Below are 25,430 nucleotides of genomic sequence, written 5' to 3' on the forward strand. Positions count from 1 at the left end.
CAATAACCTGAGTGCACAGGCCTAGTGGAAGAAAAGAGGGAGGGGGTGGAAGTGTGTGTGTGTGTGTGTGTGAGTGAGGTGGGGGGGGGGTCAGTCCGGAGGTCGGTGATAATATCCAGGAAAAGGCACAGGGGAGAAAGGGAGTGCACAACTGTGCCACATCCTGTTTTGTAAACTGTATCCTGCAGCCTTTTGGAGTGCGTCTTGGGCAGAAGGCTGAGGGAACGAGAGGGGAGAGAATGGGTTAGGTGGGTGGACAGTAGTGGAGGAGGGTTGTACATTAGCCAAGAAAAAACACATGCCGGGGTAAGAGGAGCATGGTGAATGAACTCCTCCTCTGTTGGAAGTAAAGGCAGCATGCGTCCCGCGGATGATTTACGAGTGGCCATGACTCGGGAAGCTTCACCTCCGCTTGGCACTTTACACACACACGTTCTTCCGCATCCCGGCGTCCGGGAAGCAAGCGAGCGCTTGTTTTCCCTCTATTGAGCTGGAAGTTAAGCGAGCATAACACGCTTGCAAGCGATGCAAGACACGAGGTACGGCAAGGTGAAATTAAAGTGCAGTGAAGACTATTGAGGGGAGAATGACTAAGTGGCAATAAAAGCTTAATGGACTTTTACAAAAATAGTATGTTTTAGAATGAAAAGGAAGCGGAGCGTGCGATGGGCAGAAATTCTTCAATATCTAGTTTAGCGACAGTCAGTAGTAGGCAATTTTAAATACATTGTTGCTCTCCTTTAGCAGAAGTCACGAACATTAACCTACATCATAATAGGAGTGACTGGATTACCGTATGCAATCACAGTTAACCTTAGTGTATTTTTTTTGACAAATGTCTATCTCAGCTTGCTTACTCAGTTTGAGGAACAATGGTTTCAGATGTGCACATCGAACAAGCTCACCCAATTAAGCATTTATCTGGAAATCAGACCACCAGCCCTGATATTCTAACTATTACAGTACATGCATTTGGGAACACTGACAATGCATACGTTCCTTATGCACACAATCAAACAACATGTTTTGGCATAAATGTCCCTGCAATGGCACAGCTCCCCATCCATCCCTTAGGCGCAGATCTCTTGTTATTGATGACACATGGTAATGTAATGGTATATGCCTCACCCTTCCCAGCCCTGTGCACAAAAGCAAATATAGCCTATCACACTGCAGCGCACACAGACTGGTTACCCTTGTGCCCGGAGCTCCCCAGCGCTTATTCATCAGCGCGATAGATCCTTGTGTGTTGCTGTATGAGCTGAATGTTGGCGATGTGCGCAGAGAGGAAACCACCGCACGCAACGCTAAGAATGACACTTCGGTTTATCGGTCGGCTTCGAGAACTTTGGATGTTTAGTTGCTATTTTAACTTTGAGCATTAATGGAATCAACAAGAGACGAGTAAAATCGCTGCCTTCACAACACCAGCAAAACGTGTTGGAATTTAGGCTAAGAAGCAGCGGCTACAGATTGAAATAATTAGCCGTTTTTTTTCATTCTTCAAAACAACAAAAGTGATATACATTATGCAATAATTCAGTCGCCTACTGCAGATATTCACCTAACTGTTGTGTTATTTATGATCCCAAATACCAGCCCGAGCTTAGAGAATTTTCCTATAGGCCTTAGTGTTGCCAATTTAGCTTAGCCTATAGCCTAGTTCATAAACACTCCTGGCATACCTAGAGAACTATTTTTTTAATAAACGGTTTTCTGCGTTAAAGTAGGCAATTAAAGAAAACAACAGTTCAAATCTCCTGTTCAAACTAAACTGAAGGAAAGAGTCAGGAGATCAGGGATTTGCACTCTAGTAGGAGTGGTGCGCAACAAAATATTTCTCGCGCGAGGCGCATTGTCTTTACAGCCTCGCATCTTCCATTGACAGGACAGCCGGGAGACAATCAACTGAGAACATCTGTGCCACTTGTGGAAGAGATACAAAAAATGACGAGAAATAACCATCGACATTAAGGTAAAATTTCATTTGAATTCAATTTAGGCCAATCATGGAAAGTTTCACGCAATAGTCCAGGGTTCCCCAACTGCCATCCCACTGGTGATTTTATTTGGCTCCCCGAGATTTGTTTGTGGGGAAGAGGGGGGACATAAAATACTGTAAATACACTGGCAAATCTGTTCTTAGTGGTTTTAATTTTGGAAATCTCTTCCCGAAGTACGCACGCACAATAGAGATGTGATCTTATACAAATGTAAGCACGGTTTGAAATGCTTGTTTTAGTCAACTTTTATATCTGTTTGAGCTTCTTGCGGTCAATTTGCAGTCTACAAATTATTTGTAATTAAGTTCGAACCCCGTGACCATCTTCTCAAAACATCGTCTGAATTTAGTTGATTGATGATCCCTACAATAGGCTATCTGATATTAACAGTTCCGAGTAGCTAGCCTATTTGGCTGCAAAGATGAGCACGCACTGACAGCTGAGTTAGTTTTGGCTTCACGCACGCAATGGCATAGTAGTGAATCTTTTTAACTAGTCACAGGTTGGCTACGGGGTTATACTACATTTTTTGGTGTCTCAAGTAAGAAACTGACTGTTAGGCAATTGCTATATAAGCTATTTAAAGTTAAGTATACAGTGGCAGGTCTAGCCATCCTCACTAACAAAGCAGTCAAATGCTAGACGTTATCATATCATGTGTCTTATCCACACACACCAAATAAGTAGATTAGAACCTGTTAATACCATGATGCTTCCCTTATCCCCACCACCACCTTTTTTAAATGCTTATTCTGTCAATCTCCATCCAAATTCCATGATATTTCACATAGAATAAATTCAACACTACTTTGGTAATCTTATCTAGTGGTTATTCAAAATCCTGCTACAGAATTGAACTGAATCATTCAATATAAAGGCCACATGCCTCTGGGAGTTGGGTTGGTGTCATGTTATAAATCATTATTCACAGGCCACCTCATGCACTGTGTGTTTGTTCCTGCCAGCCCCTCTGTGGTTGATGGTGATGCCCGAGTCCAACCCAGCAATGCAGAGGACGAGAACCTGGTGGTGGCAGGGAAAACTGGGGGTTCCTCTGCTGTTTCTGGTTTTCCCGCTCCTCAGGACCGAACCGCTCCAGCTCGAGCTGTCTTTCAATGGACTTTCGGAACCCCAGAATGTGACACTGGCTGCTATTCTGCCTTTGAGCAACACTGAATACCCGTGGGCCTGGCCTCGCGTGGGGCCCGCTCTGATGAGGGCTCTGGAGCGAGTCAATGACGACCCCACCCTGCTACCGGGCCACCGCCTTCGAATAGTCTACGACAGCAGCGAAAACAAGGACGGCGTCTGCTCCGACTCAGTGGCGCCATTGGTGGCCGTGGACTTTAAGTTCTCCTACGACCCATGGGCCTTCATCGGCCCTGGCTGCGACTATGCTTCGTCTCCCGTGGGCCGCTTCACTACCCACTGGGACGTTCCCATGGTGACGGCCGGGGCAGCGGCCATCGGCTTCCACTTGTACACGTCCATCACCAACACGGGCCCCACGCACAAGAAGCTGGGCGAGTTTGGGGTGCGCCTGCATCGGCATTTTGGTTGGCACAGACACGCCATGCTCATGTTCAGCGACAACAAGAACGACGACCGGCCGTACTACTTTACGGCCGAGGGGTTGTACTCGCAGCTGCAGCTGGACAACATCACCACAGCAGACAAGGTCTTCAATGAGCAGAATGGACCGGTCCAGTATGATAACCTCATCAGTGTCATCAGCCAGAGTGCCCGGGGTGAGCTCCATGTCTAATCTCTGTCCATCTGACCTTTATCCTTTTTCTACCTAAAGTCTTCTGGACACCCTCTGCCATTATCTGGGTGACTGTTCCTTGTTCTCATCTTGATATGAAATGTTTTTGGTTTGTTTGTACAATTGCATACAGACACGTACATAAATGTTGACATGGTTTTCTCATGCCAAAGACATGAGAAAATAGCTCTCAAGCAGTCACAAACTCAGCTAGCAGTAGATTTGGTCCAATTTTTATGACCGCGCATTAAAGCCATATGTTTCACGTGTGAAAATAAGTGGCCTGAATAATTGCTTTTGGCAGTAATGGTATTTTAATTCCGTTATTTCATGAAGCTGTAGCGAGCAGTCATTCCCAGTTGGTCCTTATTTTAAGACCCCCATGTGTATGCTGTTTTCATTTCCAACCACTCTTTTAATTATTTTGAATTGACCTGTAAACTTACTAATTATGTCGACACATGACGTCCCAATTACCAGAATTAGGCCTACTTGCACATGCACAGTTTAAGTCCAATAGATTGAATGATATTATTTGAGCTTATGATTTGTTGACCTAGTGAGTCAAACAGATGGACCTAGATGGAAAATGTAACCAAAAGCCTAATTCATGCATTGCCCTGGCAGATCGAGTATTCAAAATGCTGTCAACTTGCCACAACGACAATTAACACACAACACAGTGAGGGAGAGAAAACAGACATCTGTTAACACACATTTAACAGACAGCATGACAATGTATACAACAAAGACAACAAACACAACTCATTTTTCACTCTCCACTTTTAAATTCCACCAAGGGAACAACTATTTTAGAGAAATTGGAATTAAAACAAGGCAACAGTAAACATCTCGTCCTCCACGAACGATCTCTGTGGCATCTCATTCACCCTAGTATCGTCAAAATTGGGCCAGTGCTGTGAGAGATGTCGCATGTGACTAACGGACGGAGACAAATCCACAGTCCCCTCCCCGATTTCATTGTGGGGGACAATGAATCCTGGCAGGTAAAAAAAAATGGAGAGTGGAGAGGGAGTTAGAGTGAAAAAGAGAGCATGTGCACAAGCAAAGTGATGGGTCTGTCAAAGATATAATGGACGAAACAGGATGGTGAAAGATAAATAAAGATCTACAGATAGAGTGCAAATAGTTAGACGACTTAGTCCTGCTGTCAGAGAGACGGTAAGTGTTGAAGTACAATAGTGTTGAAAGGAAGTAGAATAGTACTCCCTGCTTTGCTGGGCTATGGATGGTATTTTTGGTATTTTATTAGGATCCCCATTAGCTGTTGCAAAAGCAGCAGCTACTCATCCTAGACAAGAACAGCTCATGGACAAAACTACATAAAAACATATTTTTTTACGGCACACGTAGCCTACCAATCAATGCATACACACAAACTATCTAGGTCAAATGTGAATCATAACTAGTCCACTCCTCTGCTTTAGCTCCGTGTGTGGCAGTGGTCCTATCCATATGGCAGCAGGAGAACACCCTGTGAGCACATTCTGAAACGACATCTCACCACGTCTTCCCATTTAAGAGATGCTGCGTCTGGCACTGTGTCTGCAGGTGTGAGGAGCCTCGCTGGCATCACCTTGCTGCAGCTAGGCCACACAGGCACTAAAGTTTAGGAGAGAAGTAGAGGAAATGCGTCCAGGAAATGCTGACAGAACATGTTCCTGAAAACACTCTCTCACACAAACACACACACACACGAAGTTGGGCACCTCCCCACCAAATAGCAATGGAAAGTTAAGGCCAACGTCAGCAGAGGCAACTCCACTTGGCATACAGATAACCTTATTATGTACTTGAGTGCTTCATTGTTATTTCAAATATGTAACTAATTAAAGGTGCACTATGCCAAAATTGCTCCAACGTTTCCTGGTTTCTAAAATTCAAATAGTTTGCCTAATTTTAATTTTATGTGAGCAAGTATAGTGTAGAGAATCACTACCATGTAAACCGCTGTTAAATATATTTTCCATAACCAAAAATATTGTTATTTCAGCTGTTTGAAGCTGATGTACAAAACTGAAAGTAAAAGACACAAAAACTCAACTTTAGAATGGGAAGCATAGAAATAGCGTACATAGACAAAATCTACCACTTCTTAGACTTGCTTTCAATGAGAATGACAGATCTATAATTCACATTTCTATGTGATTTTGTTTAGATCACCCAAAAAGTTACATATTGCAGTAATAAGTGCTCCCTGGCTAGCACCCTTAACTGAACCACCACCAAGCAATCAATATATCCAATATGAAGTTTGCGAGTACTGTGAACTTTAATTCGATGTGGCTTTAATTCGGCTTTAATTCGATAATTGGCTAGTTCAGATGTTGAAATGTGTTGTCAGACTGGGTCTTCCCCCAAGAGAGAGTCCAAGACATAACTGGAGGAGGCCACCTAGAGAGAGAGGATGAAAATAAACATGTTCTGGAGCCCTTCAGTTGGTGTGCTGTTTGAGCGTGAAGTTGACCTGAGACAAAGCTGTCATGTCCAGGCAAAATAACTCTTGTACAAAGGGCAAATGGGAACGGAAGAGGGAGATGTACAAAGGGCAAATGTGAACGGAAGAGGGACATGTACAAAGGGCAAATGGGAACGGAAGAGGGAGCTTGTTTTACCTTCTAAGACCTACAGCATTTCATTAGCATTTTTTCACACTACTGAATTCTTTATTTTGGAATTAATCCACAAGAAACTGTATCTAGTTGGCTGTAAAATCCAACAATGTGTGAATGGGAACACTTGATTGGTTCTAGTTGGATTGTAATGGAGAAAGTCTTTGTTTCCTTCAAGTAGACATGCATTTCTGTTGCCAGTACTTTGTGTTCTTAGCCTCAGGACACACTGAAGAAGGTACATAAAAGCACATTGAATGATCAGAACTCATCGTTTTCTATAGATTTTACTTTTGACTTCTTCAAATTGATCATAAGCTATTTGATTATTATTAGCAGATGGTATTCATTTTAACACGGCTTCTTTCAATTTATTTGGCTTGCTGCATAGCTGTAAATGTGGAATTTTGATAGTGTGGCTCATGGTTTCTGAAAGAGGACATTACATGAACTTGAATGGTAGAATGTTGGTGGTATAACTGCCCTGTCAGGAACCACCTCGCGCTGTGCCCGGCCTCAGCCCACTCCCCCAGTTCCCACATGGGTACGACAACATTTCTAATTAAAAGTCCCAAACTTAAGCAAGAGGTCAATCCAGTGGCCCCTCTTTGACTTTATAAGGCAAACGGCTCGGGACATTTCTGACACCAAGATATTTCCTGTGAAACATAATTTGTCCAGATTCTTTTGTTCTCTAATGTTTTGTAGGGCTATTTCTGGTACCGGCCCCGTATGATCGCCATCTGAGTTTATTGACTGTCACACAGTCGTTTGTCTCACCGAGCAACCGGGGAATCAATTTGCAGGCTAAGCTGACCCAGCAGGGGTGGAGTGGTGATGAGTGGAAGAGAGAAGGAGAGAGAGAAGCGGGATGGCTGGCTCTTCAGCTCTACCCCAGTCCATTGTGAGGGATGCTCCGTTCTCACATGGTCTTCACTGCACTCCCTCTCCCTCACCAGGAGCCTGAAGTTTTCGTGGTTGGTCAAAAATAATACAGGACCATCAGTGCCCCCTCTGCCTCCCTTCAACAACCACCGCTTCACAAGATTAGGAAACCAATGGGAACCACTCTTAACTGGTCAGAACACACCGTTTAAAATTAATTATTCTTTCAATTACCCAGTACAATATCAGAGTGTTTTCCTCTTGTATTTTTTCGGGTATAGCCTGTCCAAGCCCCAGGGCCTCTGGAATGATTTAAGGCTGGTGGTAAAAGGGGTTTGGGTTTTGGGGGAGAGGCGTTGGGGGGAGCTCTGTAACAACGTCATTTGATGAAGTGATTTGCAAGCAGAGATCTATATTGGAGCCAGCAGTCCCATTTAAAAGGCATAAATATAAGCCTGGTTTCTCTGGCCCTTTTGGGTTGGAGTGGAGGCAGAGAGCGCCCCTAATTCAAACAGCATGGAGACTTCCAGTGTGGGATTACTTAGTGGTGCTGTGGCTGTCTCATCCTTCTTGTTTACCCCCCCAGCAGCATTTAGCAAATCAAAGCTGGGGATAGTGTCGGTTTGTTAGACTGGCAAGAGAAGGGGATAGAGAGAGAGAATGAGAGAAGGAAAACAGTTTTCAGAATGTTTTCTAACTGATTCAAATAGTTCAGAGAACATTAAGAAACAACGTTCTTCTGGGGGAATTTCAGTACTTCAGCATAACGTTTCTTCAGGATTCTATTTAAAAATGCACTATGCAGAAATCTCTCCGCCGTTTCCTGGTTGCTAAAATGTGAATAATTTAAGTTTATCTGACAAAACAAGGAGTTATTGTGTAGAGAATCATTGTACCATCTAAACTGCTATGAAATGCAGTATATTTTCCATAATCACGAATATTGTATTTTGAGCTGTTTTGAAGCTGGTGTGCAAAACCGAAAGTAAAAATCATCAAATCAAATTGTATTTGTCACATGTGCTGAATACAACAGTAGACCTTACTGTGAAATGCTTACTAAAAGCCCTTAACCAACAATGCAGTTTTAAGAAAAATATGTGTTATTTACTAAAATAAACTGAAGTAAAAAATATATATAAAAAAATAAGAAAATGTACATGTAGGTAGAGGTAAAGTGACTATGTATAGATAAGAAACAGAGTAGCAGCAGCGTAAAAATGGGGGGTGAGGGGGGTCAATGCAAAAAGTCCAGGTAGCCATTTGATTAGCTGTTCAGGAGTCTAATGGCTTGGGGGTAGAAGCTGTTAAAAAGCTGAAAAGAAACTTAAGAACGGGAAGTATAGAAATAGTGCACATAAAACAGATCTACCATGTAGACTTACTTTCATTGAGAATGAAAGATCTATAACGTGCATTTCTATGATAATTGGGTCGGTCATGTTCTCAAATTGTTCTGAGAACATTTAAGAAAACTTTATTTTAAGAAAACTTTCCATAAAAACCACAACTTTAACGTTCAGAGAACGTTCTAAGAATGTTATTTAAATATATACACGCCATTCTCAGCATCAACAAAACTCTTATTATCTTGTTTTGTGTTCAGGTGTGTTGGTGGCACCCACTGATTGGCCACACCTGATCTTAATCAGTGCTTTGTTCCTTTGAATGGGGTCTGTTTGAATATACTAAAATGAACAGCTTTGAATGCGTATAAAACTAAAGGAATGCTAGCTCCATTCTGGTGGGACAGTGGACTCATTCCCTGGATAGAGAACAGAAGATTATAGGTTCAAATCTCACTGATGCCATGTCACAATAAAAAATGAAATGTGTTTGCATGTTTAGGCCTAATGACTAAGGTAATTAATTTCCATGTGTCCTATCTGTGATTGGTACAACAAAGTTAACTCAAAATGAGCTAGCAGTGTTATTAAAAGTCTTAATGAAATGTTCAATTAAAGTTTTTAGAAAGTTATTCAAAAACCTCTAAATAACCTATAATTTCCATTGTTAGTGTTAATAAAACCTCCCAGGAAAATCTCCAACGAACCAGAGTAAAACATTCTCAGAACCTCCCTGCAACCTAAAAATGAAAGTTCCCAGAACAGGCAACATTTTCACTTCTATTCTCAGAACGTTTAAAAAATGTTCAGTTTACCGGTCAGGAAATGCATGGCTTCGTTCCCACAACCAATGTGAAACCAAAAGCATACGTTCCCACAGCTTCCAAGAAACTAAATGTGCTAGCTGGGAGAGCTTTTGTAATACTGTTCCATTATTACTTTTAATTTCCCCGGTAGCATTGCGTCTTTCACAGTCATGCTGATAAAGAGTATTTGGATCAGAACATTAATTTGCCAGAGAGTCATAGATCTCATCAGAAGGGAAGACTGAGTGTGCCAGAATGTGGCAGCTTGTCGAACAACCCGAGGGGCAATGAGAAAACAGTTTGGTTTAACTTACTCCCAGAGAAATATGCAAAGTCATTTTTTTTTATCGCATTCCAAACTATTTAGTTCTGGCTGTTTATCCTCCTGTTCAAATTTCAACCAATTGTAGTACCTTACTTGCATAAATATTACTTGCCCTGTGTAGATGCAAAGAAAGTTACAAAACAATTAGTTTGAAACATAGAAAGGAGTGAGAGAAGTAAAGACAGAAAGAGATGGCGGAGTCTTGGCCAGTGAGGGGTGTCTCTGAGAAAGAAAGAAAAATACCAAGAGAGCCAAAACAGAAGGAACGAGAGAAATACACATTTAGTGTGAATGAAAGCACAGAGCTGCTTTGTAAAGCTCACTACGTCTAAACCGCATTTTAGCTGGATTTGTGAGTTTACCCTTCACTGAGGAGGGATTATGAGGCACTGGCATTGTCAAGGTATTTGGATAGATGCTACATTTTCTTTCCTACTCCCGATGTGCCATGATGAAAGTTTGACGGAGAGAAGGATCCGCAATCATGTCTGAGCCGAGGAGATAGTTTCTATGGCGACAGGCAGCATCTGCGCAGGAACGTGTGGGCATGACAGGAGCTGTCACCTGCCCTCCTGTGTCGTATATTTTCATCGGGAGCACAGTGAAACTGTCAGTGTGACCACCACTCTTTACTCCCTCTCTTTCACATGCTCTCAAACATACAGAAGCACACAGTATCTCTCTCTCTCTCTCTCTCTCTCTCTCTGTCTCTCTCAAATACACACACAATAACCATATGTTCGAAAACATGTCACTTTGTCTATGCATGTGCATCTGACAGGCTAAATTGAATGTGTGGATGTTCAATACTCCCAGATACACGTAAATCAAATCAAAGATTTGCTTTTTACCTAAACATCTAACTGGAATTGCCATAAATAATTTACAAGCCAGGACTTCGAGAACTGACATATGCATGCTTCAGCAGAGTAACTTTGGACTAGCCTTTACCAGACTGATTACTGCTGAATCCGTGTAGGTAAACTGAATGTAAGCTCGCAAGACTTCCAGAAGGTTGTACGAGGTTAACTTTGGACTCCAATTAATCAAAATCCTATCTATTTTGACCCTCACCTCAATTGCTTTAAATTGCTTGTCTTTTTCTAAATACGAGGATGTAGAAAAAAAAACGGACCAGTTTCTACAGGAGCAATATGGCAGAGCCTTACCTCATCACACTCTAGGTGGGATATGTTGACAGGACTCTGCATTCTTAGAGTATCTACAGTGAATTGTACCCCAGGGGGAATTATTTTACATTTTAACTCTGGGGACGTGGTTACAAATTGAACAGACAAACTCGTGTTTGCTTTAATTGTTTGTTACATTGTTAGGTTGCTGAACTGTAGAGATTATTTGCAAGCATTTATTCACTTTTTTCAACTTGCCTGGATTTGATTTACTTCAAACTAGAAATTGGTTGTGCAAGCAAGGGCGTCCCTGGAAGTTTTGTCACGCACATTAACTCATGAATGGGAATAGTTGCTTTATTTTACATTAGGCTATGTTCAGTTTTATCTATGCAACTGCTACTGTGAAATGTTTTATTTGCCACTATCGACAACAGTTTAAGTCAGCACTGACTGTTTGTCAATAGAATGGATTATAGTTTTTGAGTGAACACGCTCCCTGTCATCATTTCAAATGATATGCTTGAACAGAGGTTGATCATTGGTTGAGTTGTCACATCAACTGAGAAGGTAAACTGATGCCTTGTGCGCTGGGGCAAAATGATACGATATCGTTCCACTTCTCTGAATTGGAGAGAATTACTTTCACACCAGCTGGGAATCTAACATCTTTTCCTATTGGCAAACTAGGTCGCCTTTTTTTTTCTCTTCATTTTGGCAGAAAATGCTATCACACCTGTTAAAAAAATAAACAAGCAACCCCTTTCAAACGATCCAGGTTTGACAGATATCCACCTTAGAGGGTCCATGGCGGTCAGTACGGGTATGAAGTACAGTTGACAGGACATTGCTGAACGCACCCTGAATCTAACACCCCCTCCAATTGAGCCAGATGTGAAAGACAACTGAAGAGGAATCCACCTGAGGGGGGTCAGTGTTTAGGCCTAACTCTCAGAAAGGACGATGCACCTGGACACCGGCGCGGCTACCCAACAGACGTGGCATGTTCTTTGGCTGAAAAACCACTGAGGCGCGGCTCCAGGGTCGCCGCCTCGCTAAATGGCACGACACACACACACACAGGAAAACACACAGAGGAGCGAAGGGTCTGACCCTATCTGATTTATTACGGCTGATACGGTTGAACATGACGCTGGTCGAAAGATTGCTGGTCCGGTTAGCATGGCAAACGCTCCCCTGGATTCAGTGGGCTATAATAAAGGTTGGCCATCTGTTGCCACTGGAGATGCGAGGCCTACGTGCCGTGTGCCAAGACAGGAGAGGCTGTAATTGCTGCTGTTTGCCGTATGCAAGGCCTGCCGTCGCTCGTCATGGACGTGCTGGACGTAGTGTGTAAACAAGATGGGCCTGCTGCTGCTTTTCTTTCACCACGTAGAAGCCAACTCTGCCATATGTACTTCCTCGACACAAGAAAAATGGGTTCGACGGAATGGAAATATGTTACTCCGAGCTAAACATTTGAACATAATGTCAGAGAGCTTAGTCAACCTGCTAATATTCCCTGGCAGATATTTTATCTTAAAAAAAACTCCCAGTCCTTGGTGATGACAAGCATACCCATAACTTGATGCAGCCACCACTATGCTTGAAAATATGAAGAGTGTTACTCTGTTGTGTTGGATTTGCCCCAACATAACGCTTTGTATTCAGGACATGAAGTTAATTTCATTGCCACATTTTTGGCAGTTTTAATTTAGTGCCTTATTGCAAACAGGATGCATGTTTTGGAATATTTATTATTCTGTATGGTCTTCCTTCTTTTCACTCGGTCATTTAGGTTAGTATTGTGGCGTAATTACAATGTTGTTGATCCATCCTCAGAGTTTAATGGCTGCCATAAGAGAGAACTATCTGTTTTTAAAGTCACAATTGGCCTCATGATGAAATACCTGAGTGGTTTCCTTTCTCTTAGGAAGGACGCCTGTATCTTTGTAGTGACTAGGTGCATTAATACAACATTCAAAGTGTAATTAATAACTTCACCATGCTTAAAGGGATAGTCAATGTCATTTTAAAATGTATTTTACCCCATCTACCAATAAATGCCTTTCTTTATGAGGCATTGGAAAACCTCCCTGGCTTTGTGGTTGAATCTGTGTTTGAAATTCACTGCTCGACTGAGGGACCTTGCAGATAATTGTGTGTGGGTTACAGAGCTGAGGTAGTCATTCAAAAGTCATGTTAAACACTATTATTGCACACAGTGTGTCCATGCAACTTATGTGACTTGTTAAGCACATTTTTACTCCTGAACTTATATAAGCTTGCCTTGATAAAGAGGTTGAATACTAATTGACTCAAGATATTTCAGCTTTTCATTTGTAAATAATTTGTAAACATTTCCAAAAACATAATTCCCCTTTGACATTATGGGGTATTGTGTGTAGTCCAGTGACACAAATTCTCACTATAATACATTTTCAATTCTGGCTGTGACACAACAAAATGTGGAGAAGGTGTGAATTTGTTCTGAAGGAACTGTACATCATCGACAAGATAGAGACCATGTGAGCAAGGGAGAGGAAGGACAAGAGTGGGAAAGTGGGGAAAAAAAAGAGAGAGAGAGGGAAATGAGAGAGCGATGGAAGAGAGCAATGCAAAAGAGAGTAGAGTGACGACCGAGTATAAATAATGAGTGATTATAAGGAAAAAGAGGAGAGAGGTGGAGACAGAATGTGTGTGTGAGAAATGGATTAGCAAGTCCTCCAGTAATTAAGTCTCCCAGCTCCTCAGTCTTAAGTCTCTCACCACGTCTAATTTACATTAGCCGCTTCACAGCCACATCCAGCAGAACCATTTCATTTGGCAGAATTTGTTTAGAATAATGAACCTTTCTTTGAAGCTTTACATTTGGCATTACGACATAGGTTGTTTCAGGTTAGGGAATAACTTGTCAGTTGGTATTGTTTTTGTCCATATACACCTGGTTGTTTTGTCAGGTATGGGGTGGATTTTTTTCAGCAAAGGTTGATTTATGCCACAATTGATTAATTATATTGATCAGATACTATAGTGGCCACTTTTCAATTAAAGAAATGTCTTCAAAAATGGAAGGCAGTCTGAAGGAGATCACTTGGGACCATTCTAGCCAATGAGAGTCCAGATATGCGTGTGAACAACAGGCACAACGATTTCCACTAGTTATCACAGCCACAAAGTCAAAATTGGCTATATCATAAATATTCATGAAAACAAACGTGTTTTTTGGTCATATTTTAAGGTTAGCAATGTGGTTAGGGTTAGAATCAAAATGTAAGAAAATAAATTCTAGAAATAGGCAGGGTTTATGACTGTGGCTGTGGTAACTAGTGGAGACCAGGCACAAATCCGATATAAATTGTTTTTTCTCAAAGTTTCTGGTATGTCACAGTGGGTCAGAAGTTTAGATACACTCAATTAGTATTTGGTGGCATTGTCTTTAAATTGTTTAACTTGGGTCAAACATTTCGGTTAGCATTCCACAAGCTTCCCACAATAAGTTGGGTGAATTTTGGCCCATTCCTCCTGACGACAGAGCTGGTGTAACTGAGTCAGGTTTGTAGGCCTCCTTGCTCGCACACGCTTTTTCAATTCTGCCCACAAATTTTCCATAGGATTGAGGTCAGGGCTTTGCAATGGCCACTCCAATACCTTGACCTTGTTGTCCTTAAGCCATTTTGCCACAACTTTGGAAGTATGCTTGGGGTCATTGTCCATTTGGAAGACCCATTTGCGACCAAGCTTTAACTTCCTGACTGATATCTTGAGATGTTGCTTCAATATATCCACATAATTTTCCTACCTCATGATGCCATCTATTTTGTGAAGTGCACCAGCCCCTCTTGCAGCAAAGCACTCCCACAACATGATGCTGCCACCCCCATGCTTCACGGTTGGGATGGTGTTCCTCGGCTTGCAAGCCTCCCCCTTTTTCCTCCAAACATAACAATGGTCATTATGGCCAAACAGTTCTGTTTTTGTTTCATCAGACCAGAGGACATTTCTCCAAAAAGTATGATCTTTGTCCCCATGTGCAGTTGCAAACCGTAGTCAGGCTTTTTTATGGTGGTTTTGGAGCAGTGGCTTCTTCCTTGCTGAGCTGCCTTTCAGGTTATGTTGATATAGGACTCGTTTTACTGTGGATATAGATGCTTTTGTATCTGTTTCCTCCAGCATCTTCACAAGGTCCTTTGCTGTTGTTCTGGGATTGATTTGCACTTTTCGCAACAAAGTACGTTCATCTCCAGGAGACAGAATGCGTCTCCTTCCTGAGCAGTATGACGGCTTGCGTGGTCCAGTGGTGTTTATACTTGCGTACTATTGTTTGTACAGATGGACGTGGTACCTTCAGGCATTTGGAAATTGCTCCCAAGGATGAACCAGACTTCTGGAGGTCTACAAATTTTTATCTGAGGTCTAGGCTGATTTCTTTTGATTTTCCCATGATGTCAAGCAAAGAGGCACTGAGTTTGGGGGTAGGCCATGAAATACATCCACAGGTACCCCTCCAATTGACTCAAATTATGAAAATTAGCCTATCAGGAGCTTCTAAAGCCATGACATAATTTTCTGGAATTTTCTAAGCTGTTTAAAGGAACAGTCAACTTAGTGTATGTAAACTTCTGACCCAGTGGAATTGTGATACAGTGAATTATAAGTTAAATAATCTGTCTGTAAACAATTGTTGGAAAAATTACTTGTCATGCACAAAGTAGATGTCCTAACCGACTTGCCGAAACTACAGTTTAACAAGAAACTAGTGGAGTTGTTGAAAAACAAGTTTTAATGACTCCAACCTAAGTGCATGTAAACTTCCGACTTCAACTGTATAGATATTTTAAATATATCTAAAAAGAATTTTAAAAACATTGACTTCCAAATGACACCACATTGTAGGAATGACCCAGCTATGCTTTCCCACCTTATTTACTAGCTAGGTAACTTACCATCCGCAGGTAACATTACCCAGAGTAGCTAATGTTAATGTAAACCCCTGCGATTATTTTTGGTTTTGATAATGTTAGCAATCTACACACACACCAATGACCTGTAAATCACCAGCAGTAGCTACAGTACATTTGGCCAACTCATGTTCCTCATCTCTCTTTCTTAGTAGCTTATTAATGCCCCCCCTCTCACAAACTATGATAGCTAGTTAGATACAGTGGGGAGAACAAGTATTTGACACACTGCCGATTTTAGCAGGTTTTCCTACTTACAAAGCATGTAGAGGTCTGTAATTTTTATCATAGGTACACTTCAACTGTGAGAGACGGAATCTAAAACAAAAATACAGAAAATCACATTGTATGATTTTTAAGTAATTAATTTGCATTTTATTGCATGACATAAGTATTTGATACATCGGAAAAGCAGAACTTAATATTTGGTACAGAAACCTTTGTTTGCAATTACAGAGATCATACGTTTCCTGTAGTTCTTGACCAGGATTGCACACACTGCAGCAGGGATTTTGGCCCACTCCTCCATACAGACCTTCTCCAGATCCTTCAGGTTTCGGGGCTGTCGCTGGGCAATACGGACTTTCAGCTCCCTCCAAAGATTTTCTATTGGGTTCAGGTCTGGGGACTGGCTAGGCCACTCCAGGACCTTGAGATGATTATTATGGAGCCACTCCTTAGTTGCCCTGGCTGTGTGTTTCGGGTTGTTGTCATGCTGGAAGACCCAGCCACGACCCATCTTCAATGCTCTTACTGAGGGAAGGAGGTGGTTGGCCAAGATCTCGCGATACATGGCCCCATCCATCCTCCCCTCAATATGGTGCAGTCGTCCTGTCACCTTTGCAGAAAAGCATCCCCAAAGAATGATGTTTCCACCTCCATGCTTCATGGTTGGGATGGTGTTCTTGGGGTTGAACTCATCCTTCATCTTCCTCCAAACACAGCAGGTGGAGTTTTTAGACCAACAAGCTCTATTTTTGTCTCATCAGATCACATGACCTTCTCCCATTCCTCCTCTGGATAATCCAGATGGTCATTTGCAAACTTCAGACGGGCCTGGACATGCGCTAGCTTGAGCAGGGGGACCTTGCGTGCGCTGCAGGATTTTAATCCATGACGGCGTAGTGTGTTACTAATGGTTATCTTTGAGACTGTGGTCCCAGCTCTCTTCAGGTCATTGACCAGGTCCTGCCACGTAGTTCTGGGCTGATCCCTCACATTCCTCATGATCATTGGTGCCCCACGGCGTGAGATCTTGCATGGAGTCCCAGACCGAGGGTGATTGACCGTCATCTTGAACTTCTTCCATTTTCTAATAATTGTGCCAACAATTGTTGCCTTCTCACCAAGCTGCTTGCCTATTGTCCTGTAGCCCATCCCAGCCTTATGCAGGTCTACAATTGTATCCCTGATGTCCTTACACAGCTCTCTGGTCTTGGCCATTGTGCAGAGGCTGGAGTCTGTTTGATTGAGTGTGTGGACAGGTGTATTTTATACTGTTAACGAGTTCAAACAGGTGCAGTTAATACGTGGAGTGGAGAACAGGAGGGCTTCTTAAAGAAAAAGTAACAGGTCTGTGAGAGCTGGAATTCTTACTGGTTGGTAGGTGATCAAATACTTATGTCATGCAATAAAATGCAAATGAATTACTTAAAAATCATACAATGTGATTTTCTGGATTTTTGTTTTAGATTCCGACTCTCACAGTTGAAGTGTACCTATGATAAAAATGACAGACCTCTACATGCTTTGTAAGTAGGAAAACCTGCAACCTGATAACCTGTGTATCAAATACTTGTTCTCCCCGCTGTAGCTAGCTTAGTTAACCCAGTTAACAGCAAGTTAGCTAGTTAGCAGATCAGTTAGCTATGCTTTCCCTCCTTGTAGCTAGCCAAAGATATTTAGCAATCCACCTCTGTTTGTATTGTAACATTAGTTAGCTAGCATCTGCATTCTTGAGAAAAGTCTACATAAAATAATTGTTTCGACTTGGACAGATTACAAAATGTTTAGAAAATTATTCAGAAAAAATGTACTTACAGTCCCCACTCTCACCTGTCCTCCACTTTTTGAAAGTCATCAGTGTGCTGTGTGGCTTTTGTGTGGTCTTGAGAGGAGCAAATGGTGCGAATGGTTCAAAGTATTTTGTCCTTCTAGCATTTGCGCAGTAAAGTTGCCACAGAAGCAAATGGTTGTTAAAATATCTAATTCAAATTGGTATGAATTAATTTCTTAAATTGTGCACCCATAAGATTACAGGCTGTTTTCAGTCATATTCTTCCTGTGTCAGAACATTTGACAACTTGACAGGGTAAATTTGTTGGAAAAATATCCATATTTTGTGGATATTTCCATGAAGCCACCATCATTTTATCAATATAGGCTATGCAATACATGATTATTTTTGTGGATTTCATGTTTTCAATGAGTACAGCAAGCTAGCGGTAAGGCTGATCTTTGGTAAAATTTAGACCAAAACGAACTGACTATTTTTGGGCGAAATAGCGGCCATGACGGACGGGCCAGATATCACCCATAATTTGACGTCAATTGACGTAACGTGCTGAGTGAGATGTTCTCCAACCAGATATCAACTAATTGATATTTTTTCCATGCAATGTTTTAATTCTGGGATGATTTCACCAATGATAATGATACTTCACTTTATCCTCTGTCTTAGCCTCAGAAATGATAGAAGTGTGTTACACAGAACAAAGCCATTAGAGTCCCCTTCAAACCCGTATGTCTTTTTCATATTTTGTTCCTATGGGCTCAACAGTAATTAGCTCTTCTTTAGTTGATTGTTAAGCGGCTCGTTAGGAGAACCGATCTCGGATAATTATCATAGAGATTGACCTAGTATGTGAAGTCATCAGTGAAGCGCAGTTGACCCCATGGAGAGCGGGATATTGAGTTTCCCTCACTGTATAATAGATATAGAAATATAATGGGGGTTGGGTGAATTGGTTAAACTGTGTGTGTGCGCGTATGCCTGATGCGTAAGGGAGAGCCTGGATGAAAGTAACACGCCCATTTTCTCAGATAACACAGAATCTAGAATGGTGAACTGAAGTCAGCATGTCTCTAATACGGAGGACGTCCTCCCTTTTTAAAAAAGAGCCCAGTCCGACCATGTTTCGCCGAGTTATCAACAAAAAGTGGTTTTGAGCAATGAAAGTTTAAAAAAGCAGACATGACAAGGACAGCTGCAACACACCTGATTGATAGGCCTAAGCATGAATAGTAATAGAAAACCTCCCACTACATTTACATTTAAAGTGAGATGATAAAATTATAGTTAATATAGCAATTATGTGATCCAATTTTGTCCGATTTTAATATTGTAAGGCAAAATATAGTGCTTGCGCAACATTACGATGTTGACGTATGGTTCATTTTCATAAATGTAGAACCTATAGCATTCATTATTCAAATCAACAAAATCATGAAATTAGAACTGATTTGTTTGTTGAAAGTAAGACAGATATTGTGCACTTCTCGCCACGTGTTACTTCTGTCCCAGGGCTGTGTTACTGCTGCCACGCCGGCAGGTACAAAAGTAACGTTGTGGTCAATATTCCCTCTAAGCTGCACAGGTGCCCACTCAAAAGTAATATCAGCCTGCACAGAGAAGCACGAGATTGAATTTCACTCAACTTTCTAGAGTTTTCCCCGTTAGTCAACACATATCGTTTCCCTTTACTGTGGGAATTGGGATTGAATCAACGCAATATTAGCGGCCACGTGTGCACATTTGTTCATATCCTTTGCTCGCTAGTGAGTTATTAGCCCAGTTATAGATAATTTGTAGTCAGCAATGGGGGAGTGATTGCTTCCTACAGGGGTACAAAATGTGTGCATTTCTAGTGTCGTGTCTTTACTATCATTAAACTGAAGATTCATCTTTATCAAATGACTCTCTGTAATTATTATTACGCGATTAAACTGATTAATTATGTAACGGTAATTAACTAGGAAGTCGGGGCACCAAGGAAAATATTCAGATTACAAAGTTATAATTTTCGTAATATAACTTTTTCAGATATTTTCATATCTGATCAATAGTCTTCTGGTTAATGAATTCTTCTTTACCTCACGTTAGTCTCATTTCAAACGTCGTAAATTGTTGGTTATCTGCACGAACCCAGTCTTCACTATGAGTCATCCATACATCAATTGTCTGAAAATAATTTATTTACTAACTAAGTAATTCACAGAAATGCATTAACAAACAGTAGATAGTTACAAGGAAATGATAACGGAGTTTCCCTAGTGGGATAAACCGGCATCGCTGCTTGGTGTACAAAAGGGAAGTGGGGGTCGACTGAGATAAGACAACACATAGTTGATAATTATAACAATTGAAATGCTAATCCTTTGCACATGAACGCTCACCCATTCGGGAACAACTGCAATCAATATATATATTTACGCTCAGTGTGTCGTCGGGGTCTCTGTTGAAAAGTTTGTTTCTGTTGGAGAGTTTGTCCGCCTTCTCTGTCGTGGTTAGATTGGATAGTTCAGAGTGACATTCATTCATATCGTTATGGATAGATGTTTTGCCGGTTGTCGGTCTTTGTGTTCAATTATACCGAATTCCTTGCTGCAGAATAGTAATTCATATCAAAGACTTGTTCTTATTCTGTCGGTATCGATAGTCTAAGAGTTTAACCACGTGGGATGGTTAAAAGATTCAGCAGTCTGGTTTCAAACCATGGCCCTCTCGTTATCGAGGTAAGCTGGTCTGCAACCTTTGTCCTCCTGTAATTGAGAGCAACATGGTCTGTTGAGAAATTCTCTAGGTGGGGCTTATATTCGGAATTGCAGAAAAGGGCCTGTTCCAGGATGCCCGACCATAACTGTGCTCATGGGCGGTCCTCTGATTTAGTTAAACTCAAAAGGGAATTGGAGTTTCCTTCATTAAACAGTCCAAAATCACATTACACAATTTTACAAACCGTATCCTCACTCATTCATCTTATACAACAACTAGATGTAAACCTCATATCTGAGGCTATTATATAAACAGCGTTATGGTAATGTGGCCGTATTGTCTCCCATGAGTTTCACAAAATTGTACCAAACGGACCAGTCCGTAGCTGGATTATTCACCGATCTTTTATACCTTCTCCGGAACATAAATGTTGTTCGGACCTCTACTCTCTCTCTCTATACTGTGACCATGAGGAGATAATCTCCTCCAGGAATTTACGACCTCTCTCTGACCACAGCAGCCTGGGTGTAGGAGACAGGGAGAGGGGGATGGGACTTGCTGTACCCAAAGAGGGCAACGTCATGACACTAGCCATATTTGAAAAGTGAGTCGGGTAAAGATATATTTTTTTTAAGGGGCAGTGTGGTATTTTAGACAGGCTTAAATAATATAAGAAGCCAATAGGCAGAAGGTTGCATAATTTGTCTGATTCTCTGTAATAATGCTATGGGAATAATAATGCATTTTATTTTGTAAAGGGGTTTCTTGCATCAAACAACACAAAAACATTTTCAGTCACCTCCTTGTCTGAAGGACAAATGGATAAATAGGTTAATGTCAAGGCTTGCATGTTTTTTTTCATAAGTCTCATTGAATCTAGGCCTAAATTGAACACCACAAATTGGCTGCTACTGTAGGCTGAATGATAGAACAGCCATTTCCATATTAAAATGTTATGGGATATTTTCTCCATTGTTTTTGATGATGGGCCACTCTGTTAGGCTACTGTGGTCAAGTAGGCCTATTTGACCACTGTTAAAACTAACTTAAAGCAGAAAAAATGTAAGCGATCATTGGTTGCGGTAGTTCTTTTCTTGGTCTATTTCATTTAAAATCATTTACCCTAGAAATGAAATTACATTTGTTAATGGTAGATGATATATATAAGTTGTTTGTCATAAAATATGGTGTCTCTAGATCTATCGATCTCTGAGTAGTTAGGAAAAAAACTAAAAGTGTCACTTTCATCCCGGTTCTCCCCTATGTGTGTGTGGGCGGGTGAGGTGAGTTGGCAGTATATTGTATTGCTAACAGCAACATGGGCCGTTCACATCATACTGTCATCAGCACATCTGCTGTGAATCAGTTTGAGACCTTCACACAGAACCTGTCAACATATTCGCTCTGTCTATGTAGCCTACTGTATGTCTTCCCCTTAGAGTGGTTCTTGGTATGTTGCAGAATGCACTTCATGTTGTGTGTCTTTACTAGTTGACCTTGTGTAAAGTATTCCTTTCACTTGGACCCTATAGTATAAGCAATAAAGAACACTATTTCTATGGAAAATCACCACAACGTGGGATGTAATGTAGTCAAGTATTATATCTTCTCTCTGACACAATGTACACTACAGGACCAGTGACGTGTATTCATGGATGCCAAGGGAAGCCAGGCTTCCCCCAAAAAATGTATTTTAAGAATGTATCTTTCGCCTCTCTGTGTTTCACAATTTTACTTCAATTCGCAAGAGGCTTAATGTATCTCACTGGAGAAAGCATCCAAGCGAGCGAAACAGCGCCCTTCTTTCTCAGGATGTGTTGCCCATGTATCTGAGGCTGTCTGGTAATTAAGAGTATGACATTGTTTTCGCCCGTAGCATTGAATGCAAGGGAAGCCATCGAGTATTTGGCCTCCCTTGATAAAAAACAGTTATAATTATAGCCCATCAGCATTGAGCTACACTGAGTGAGCGCAACTGTGAATTGTCATGAACTTTCGTCAGCCGGTGATTGTCAAGCAATTAACTATCTCATGGTAATTGACCGTTAATTAACATAAACACATTTAGCATCTCCTGGCTTCCACACATAGCCTACAAGCCACTGATGCAGACCTTTGGAACGTCTACATTTTAAAAGGTCTAATAAATCCATGTAATATAGTCTACACCTTCACAATAAATCCATTATTTATTTTAGACAGGTCTAAAGAAACATGATATGAAGAAAATGTAGTCTATTTCAGAAGAACAGAATAGCATACTCTGAGTTGTCCTGATGTGGCTGTGCAATATGGCTGTGGGCTACAGTAGTTTATTTAGCAGACAAGATTTGCTTAGAATTCCGTGGAATTATTTTATATAATTTTTTAGTATGAAGAATACAACTGAACAAAGCTGAATAAAATAGAAAGGATATTTTCTCCAAATGACTTCAGGGAGTGCGCACATGCGACGATTCTGTGTTGAGCGGTTTGCAAAAAAATAGGTGCTCCTATATGCTTTACATTTATTGATGTAACTGCAGTTCTACAAACGTTGGGCTATATGTTTTGATTTTTAATATATTGTAACGCTGCATGATGCGACTCTAATGATGATTTGAAAAAAGTTACTTGAAAGGCATGAGGTCTGCTTTGTTTTTTTGCACAGGCTGTACACACTTCATCAGTCTCCCATTCACAATTTGAGGAGCACTTGATAATGCCTCAAATTTCCCAAAGGCTTCTCCCCAAAAATGTATTTTAATAATGTATTTTTCGTCTCTCTGTGTTTCACAATTTTACTTCAATTCGCAAGAGGCTTAATGTATCTCACTGTGTGGCCATAATGCACCCCAAAAAATCCATACCTTTTACAGCCCTTCTCCCTGAGTGCTGCCTGCTCTGAAGCACCTCTCACTCACACAACTCTCCATCAGGTGATTGGGTCTTTCTCACAGGCTATAAGTGAAGACAGACACATAGGAGACTCAACTGCGCACATTCATATCCATATTGGATGAACTGTCCACATTTACTTTTCGTCAGTCAACAAGATGAGTAGGCCTAATGAACAGTGAAAGCACTAGCCTATGTCAATCTACTATCCCCCATAGTACAAAAGTTGACATATTCTGTGCAAAAAATAATTATTCCAAACTTAGTCTGGGACAGTTGTGGGATGCGATAGATCCCAAGTGAATACAACCACTAGTATCAAAAATATTTTTTACGCAATGAGGTTGGCGCAACAGATCGGAACGATTAGCTTAAAATGTTGATAAACTGTTAGGCTATTTCTTCACATTATAAGCACAGCAATTCGCACACACCAGTAGGCTTATAACCGCGAATGTTCCATTTGCGGGATATTTATTTTTTTCTCGCACATTATCAAAAGTGACCACAAATGCGATTATGCATGTAATTATTTTAATATTATTAAGGTGCATTTTTATGGTGAAAATGATCTTCCCCAAAATTGTAACTCACGTGCTGCTTATGTACTGTTGAATTCGGAAGTTTACATACACCTTAGCTAAATACATTTAAACTCAGTTTTTCACAATTCCTGACATTTAATCCAAGTAAAAATGCCCTGTTTTAGGTCAGTTAGGATTACCACTTTTATTTTCAGAATGTGAAATGTCAGAGTAATAGTTGAGAGAATGATTTATTTCAGCTTTTATTTATTTTTCATCACATTCCCAGTGGGTCAGAAGTTTACATACACTCAATTAGTATTTGGTAGCAGTGCCTTTAAATACTTTAACTTGGGTCACACATTTCGGGTAGCTTCCCACAATATGTTGGGTGAATTTTGGCCCATTCCTCCTGACAGAGCTGGTGTAACTGAGTCAGGTTTGTAGGCCTCCTTACTCGCACACGCTTTTTCAGTTCTGCCCACAAATTTTCCATAGGATTGAGGTCAGGGCTTTGTGATGGCCACTCCAATACCTTGACCTTGTTGTCCTTAAGCCATTTTGCCACAACTTTGGAAGTATGCTTGGGGTCATTGTCCATTTGGAAGACCCATTTGCGACCAAGCTTTAACTTCCTGACTGATGTCTTGAGATGTTGCTTCAATATATCCACAAAATGTTCCTCCCTCATGATGCCATATATTTTGTGAAGTGCACCAGTCCCTCCTGCAGCAAAGCATGCCCACAACATGATGCTGCCACCCCCATGCTTCACAGTTGGGTCAGTGTTCCTCGGCTTGCAAGCCTCCCCCTTTTTCCTCGAAACAGAACGATGGTCATTATGGTCACAAACAGTTCTGTTTTTGTTTCATCAGACCAGAGGACATTTCTCCAAAAAGTATGATCTTTGTCCCCATGTGCAGTTGCAAACCGTAGTCAGGCTTTTTTATGGTGGTTTTGGAGCAGTGGCTTCTTCCTTGCTGAGCGGCCATTCAGGTTATGTCGATATAGGACTGGTTTTACTGTGGATATAGATACTTGTGTAGCGGTTTCCTCCAGCATCTTCACAAGGTCCTTTGCTGTTGTTCTGGGATTGATTTGTACTTTTCGCACCAAAGTACGTTCATCTCTAGGAGACAGAACGCGTCTCCTTCCAGAGCGGTATGATGGCTGTGTGGTCCCATGGTGTTTAAACTTGCGTACTATTGTTTGTACAGATGAATGTGATACCTTCAGGTGTTTGGAAATTGCTCCCAAGGATGGACTTGTGGAGATCTACAGTTTTTTTCTGAGGTCTTGGCTGATTTCTTTTGATTTTCCCATGATGTCAAGCAAAGAGGCACTGGGTTTGAAGGTAGGCCTTGAAATACATACACAGGTACACCTTCAATTGACTCAAATTATGTCAATTTGCCTATCAGTAGCTTCTAAAGCCATGACATAATTTTCTGGATTTTTCCA

General features: G+C 41.2%; 1 protein-coding gene across 3 annotated transcripts in view; it reads left to right on the plus strand.

The window, feature by feature from the left end:
• Positions 1-200: 200 nt before the first annotated feature.
• Positions 201-25,430, plus strand: part of LOC110488277 (atrial natriuretic peptide receptor 1) — a 115,024-nt gene continuing 89,794 nt past the window's right edge. The window contains exons 1-3 of one of the 3 annotated variants that reach the window (XM_021560440.2): positions 201-539; positions 1,889-1,975; positions 2,969-3,751. In XM_021560440.2, coding sequence (XP_021416115.1) covers positions 2,983-3,751 — 769 coding nt within the window. In that variant the 5' untranslated portion in view covers positions 201-539; positions 1,889-1,975; positions 2,969-2,982. Of the gene's footprint in view, positions 540-1,156; positions 1,976-2,934; positions 3,752-25,430 lie in introns of those variants that run through there. The other 2 variants (XM_021560441.2, XM_036970964.1) reach the window with 2 other exon arrangements.

Source organism: Oncorhynchus mykiss, chromosome 32 (genome assembly GCF_013265735.2).
Source record: "Oncorhynchus mykiss isolate Arlee chromosome 32, USDA_OmykA_1.1, whole genome shotgun sequence".
NCBI lineage: Eukaryota > Metazoa > Chordata > Actinopteri > Salmoniformes > Salmonidae > Oncorhynchus > Oncorhynchus mykiss.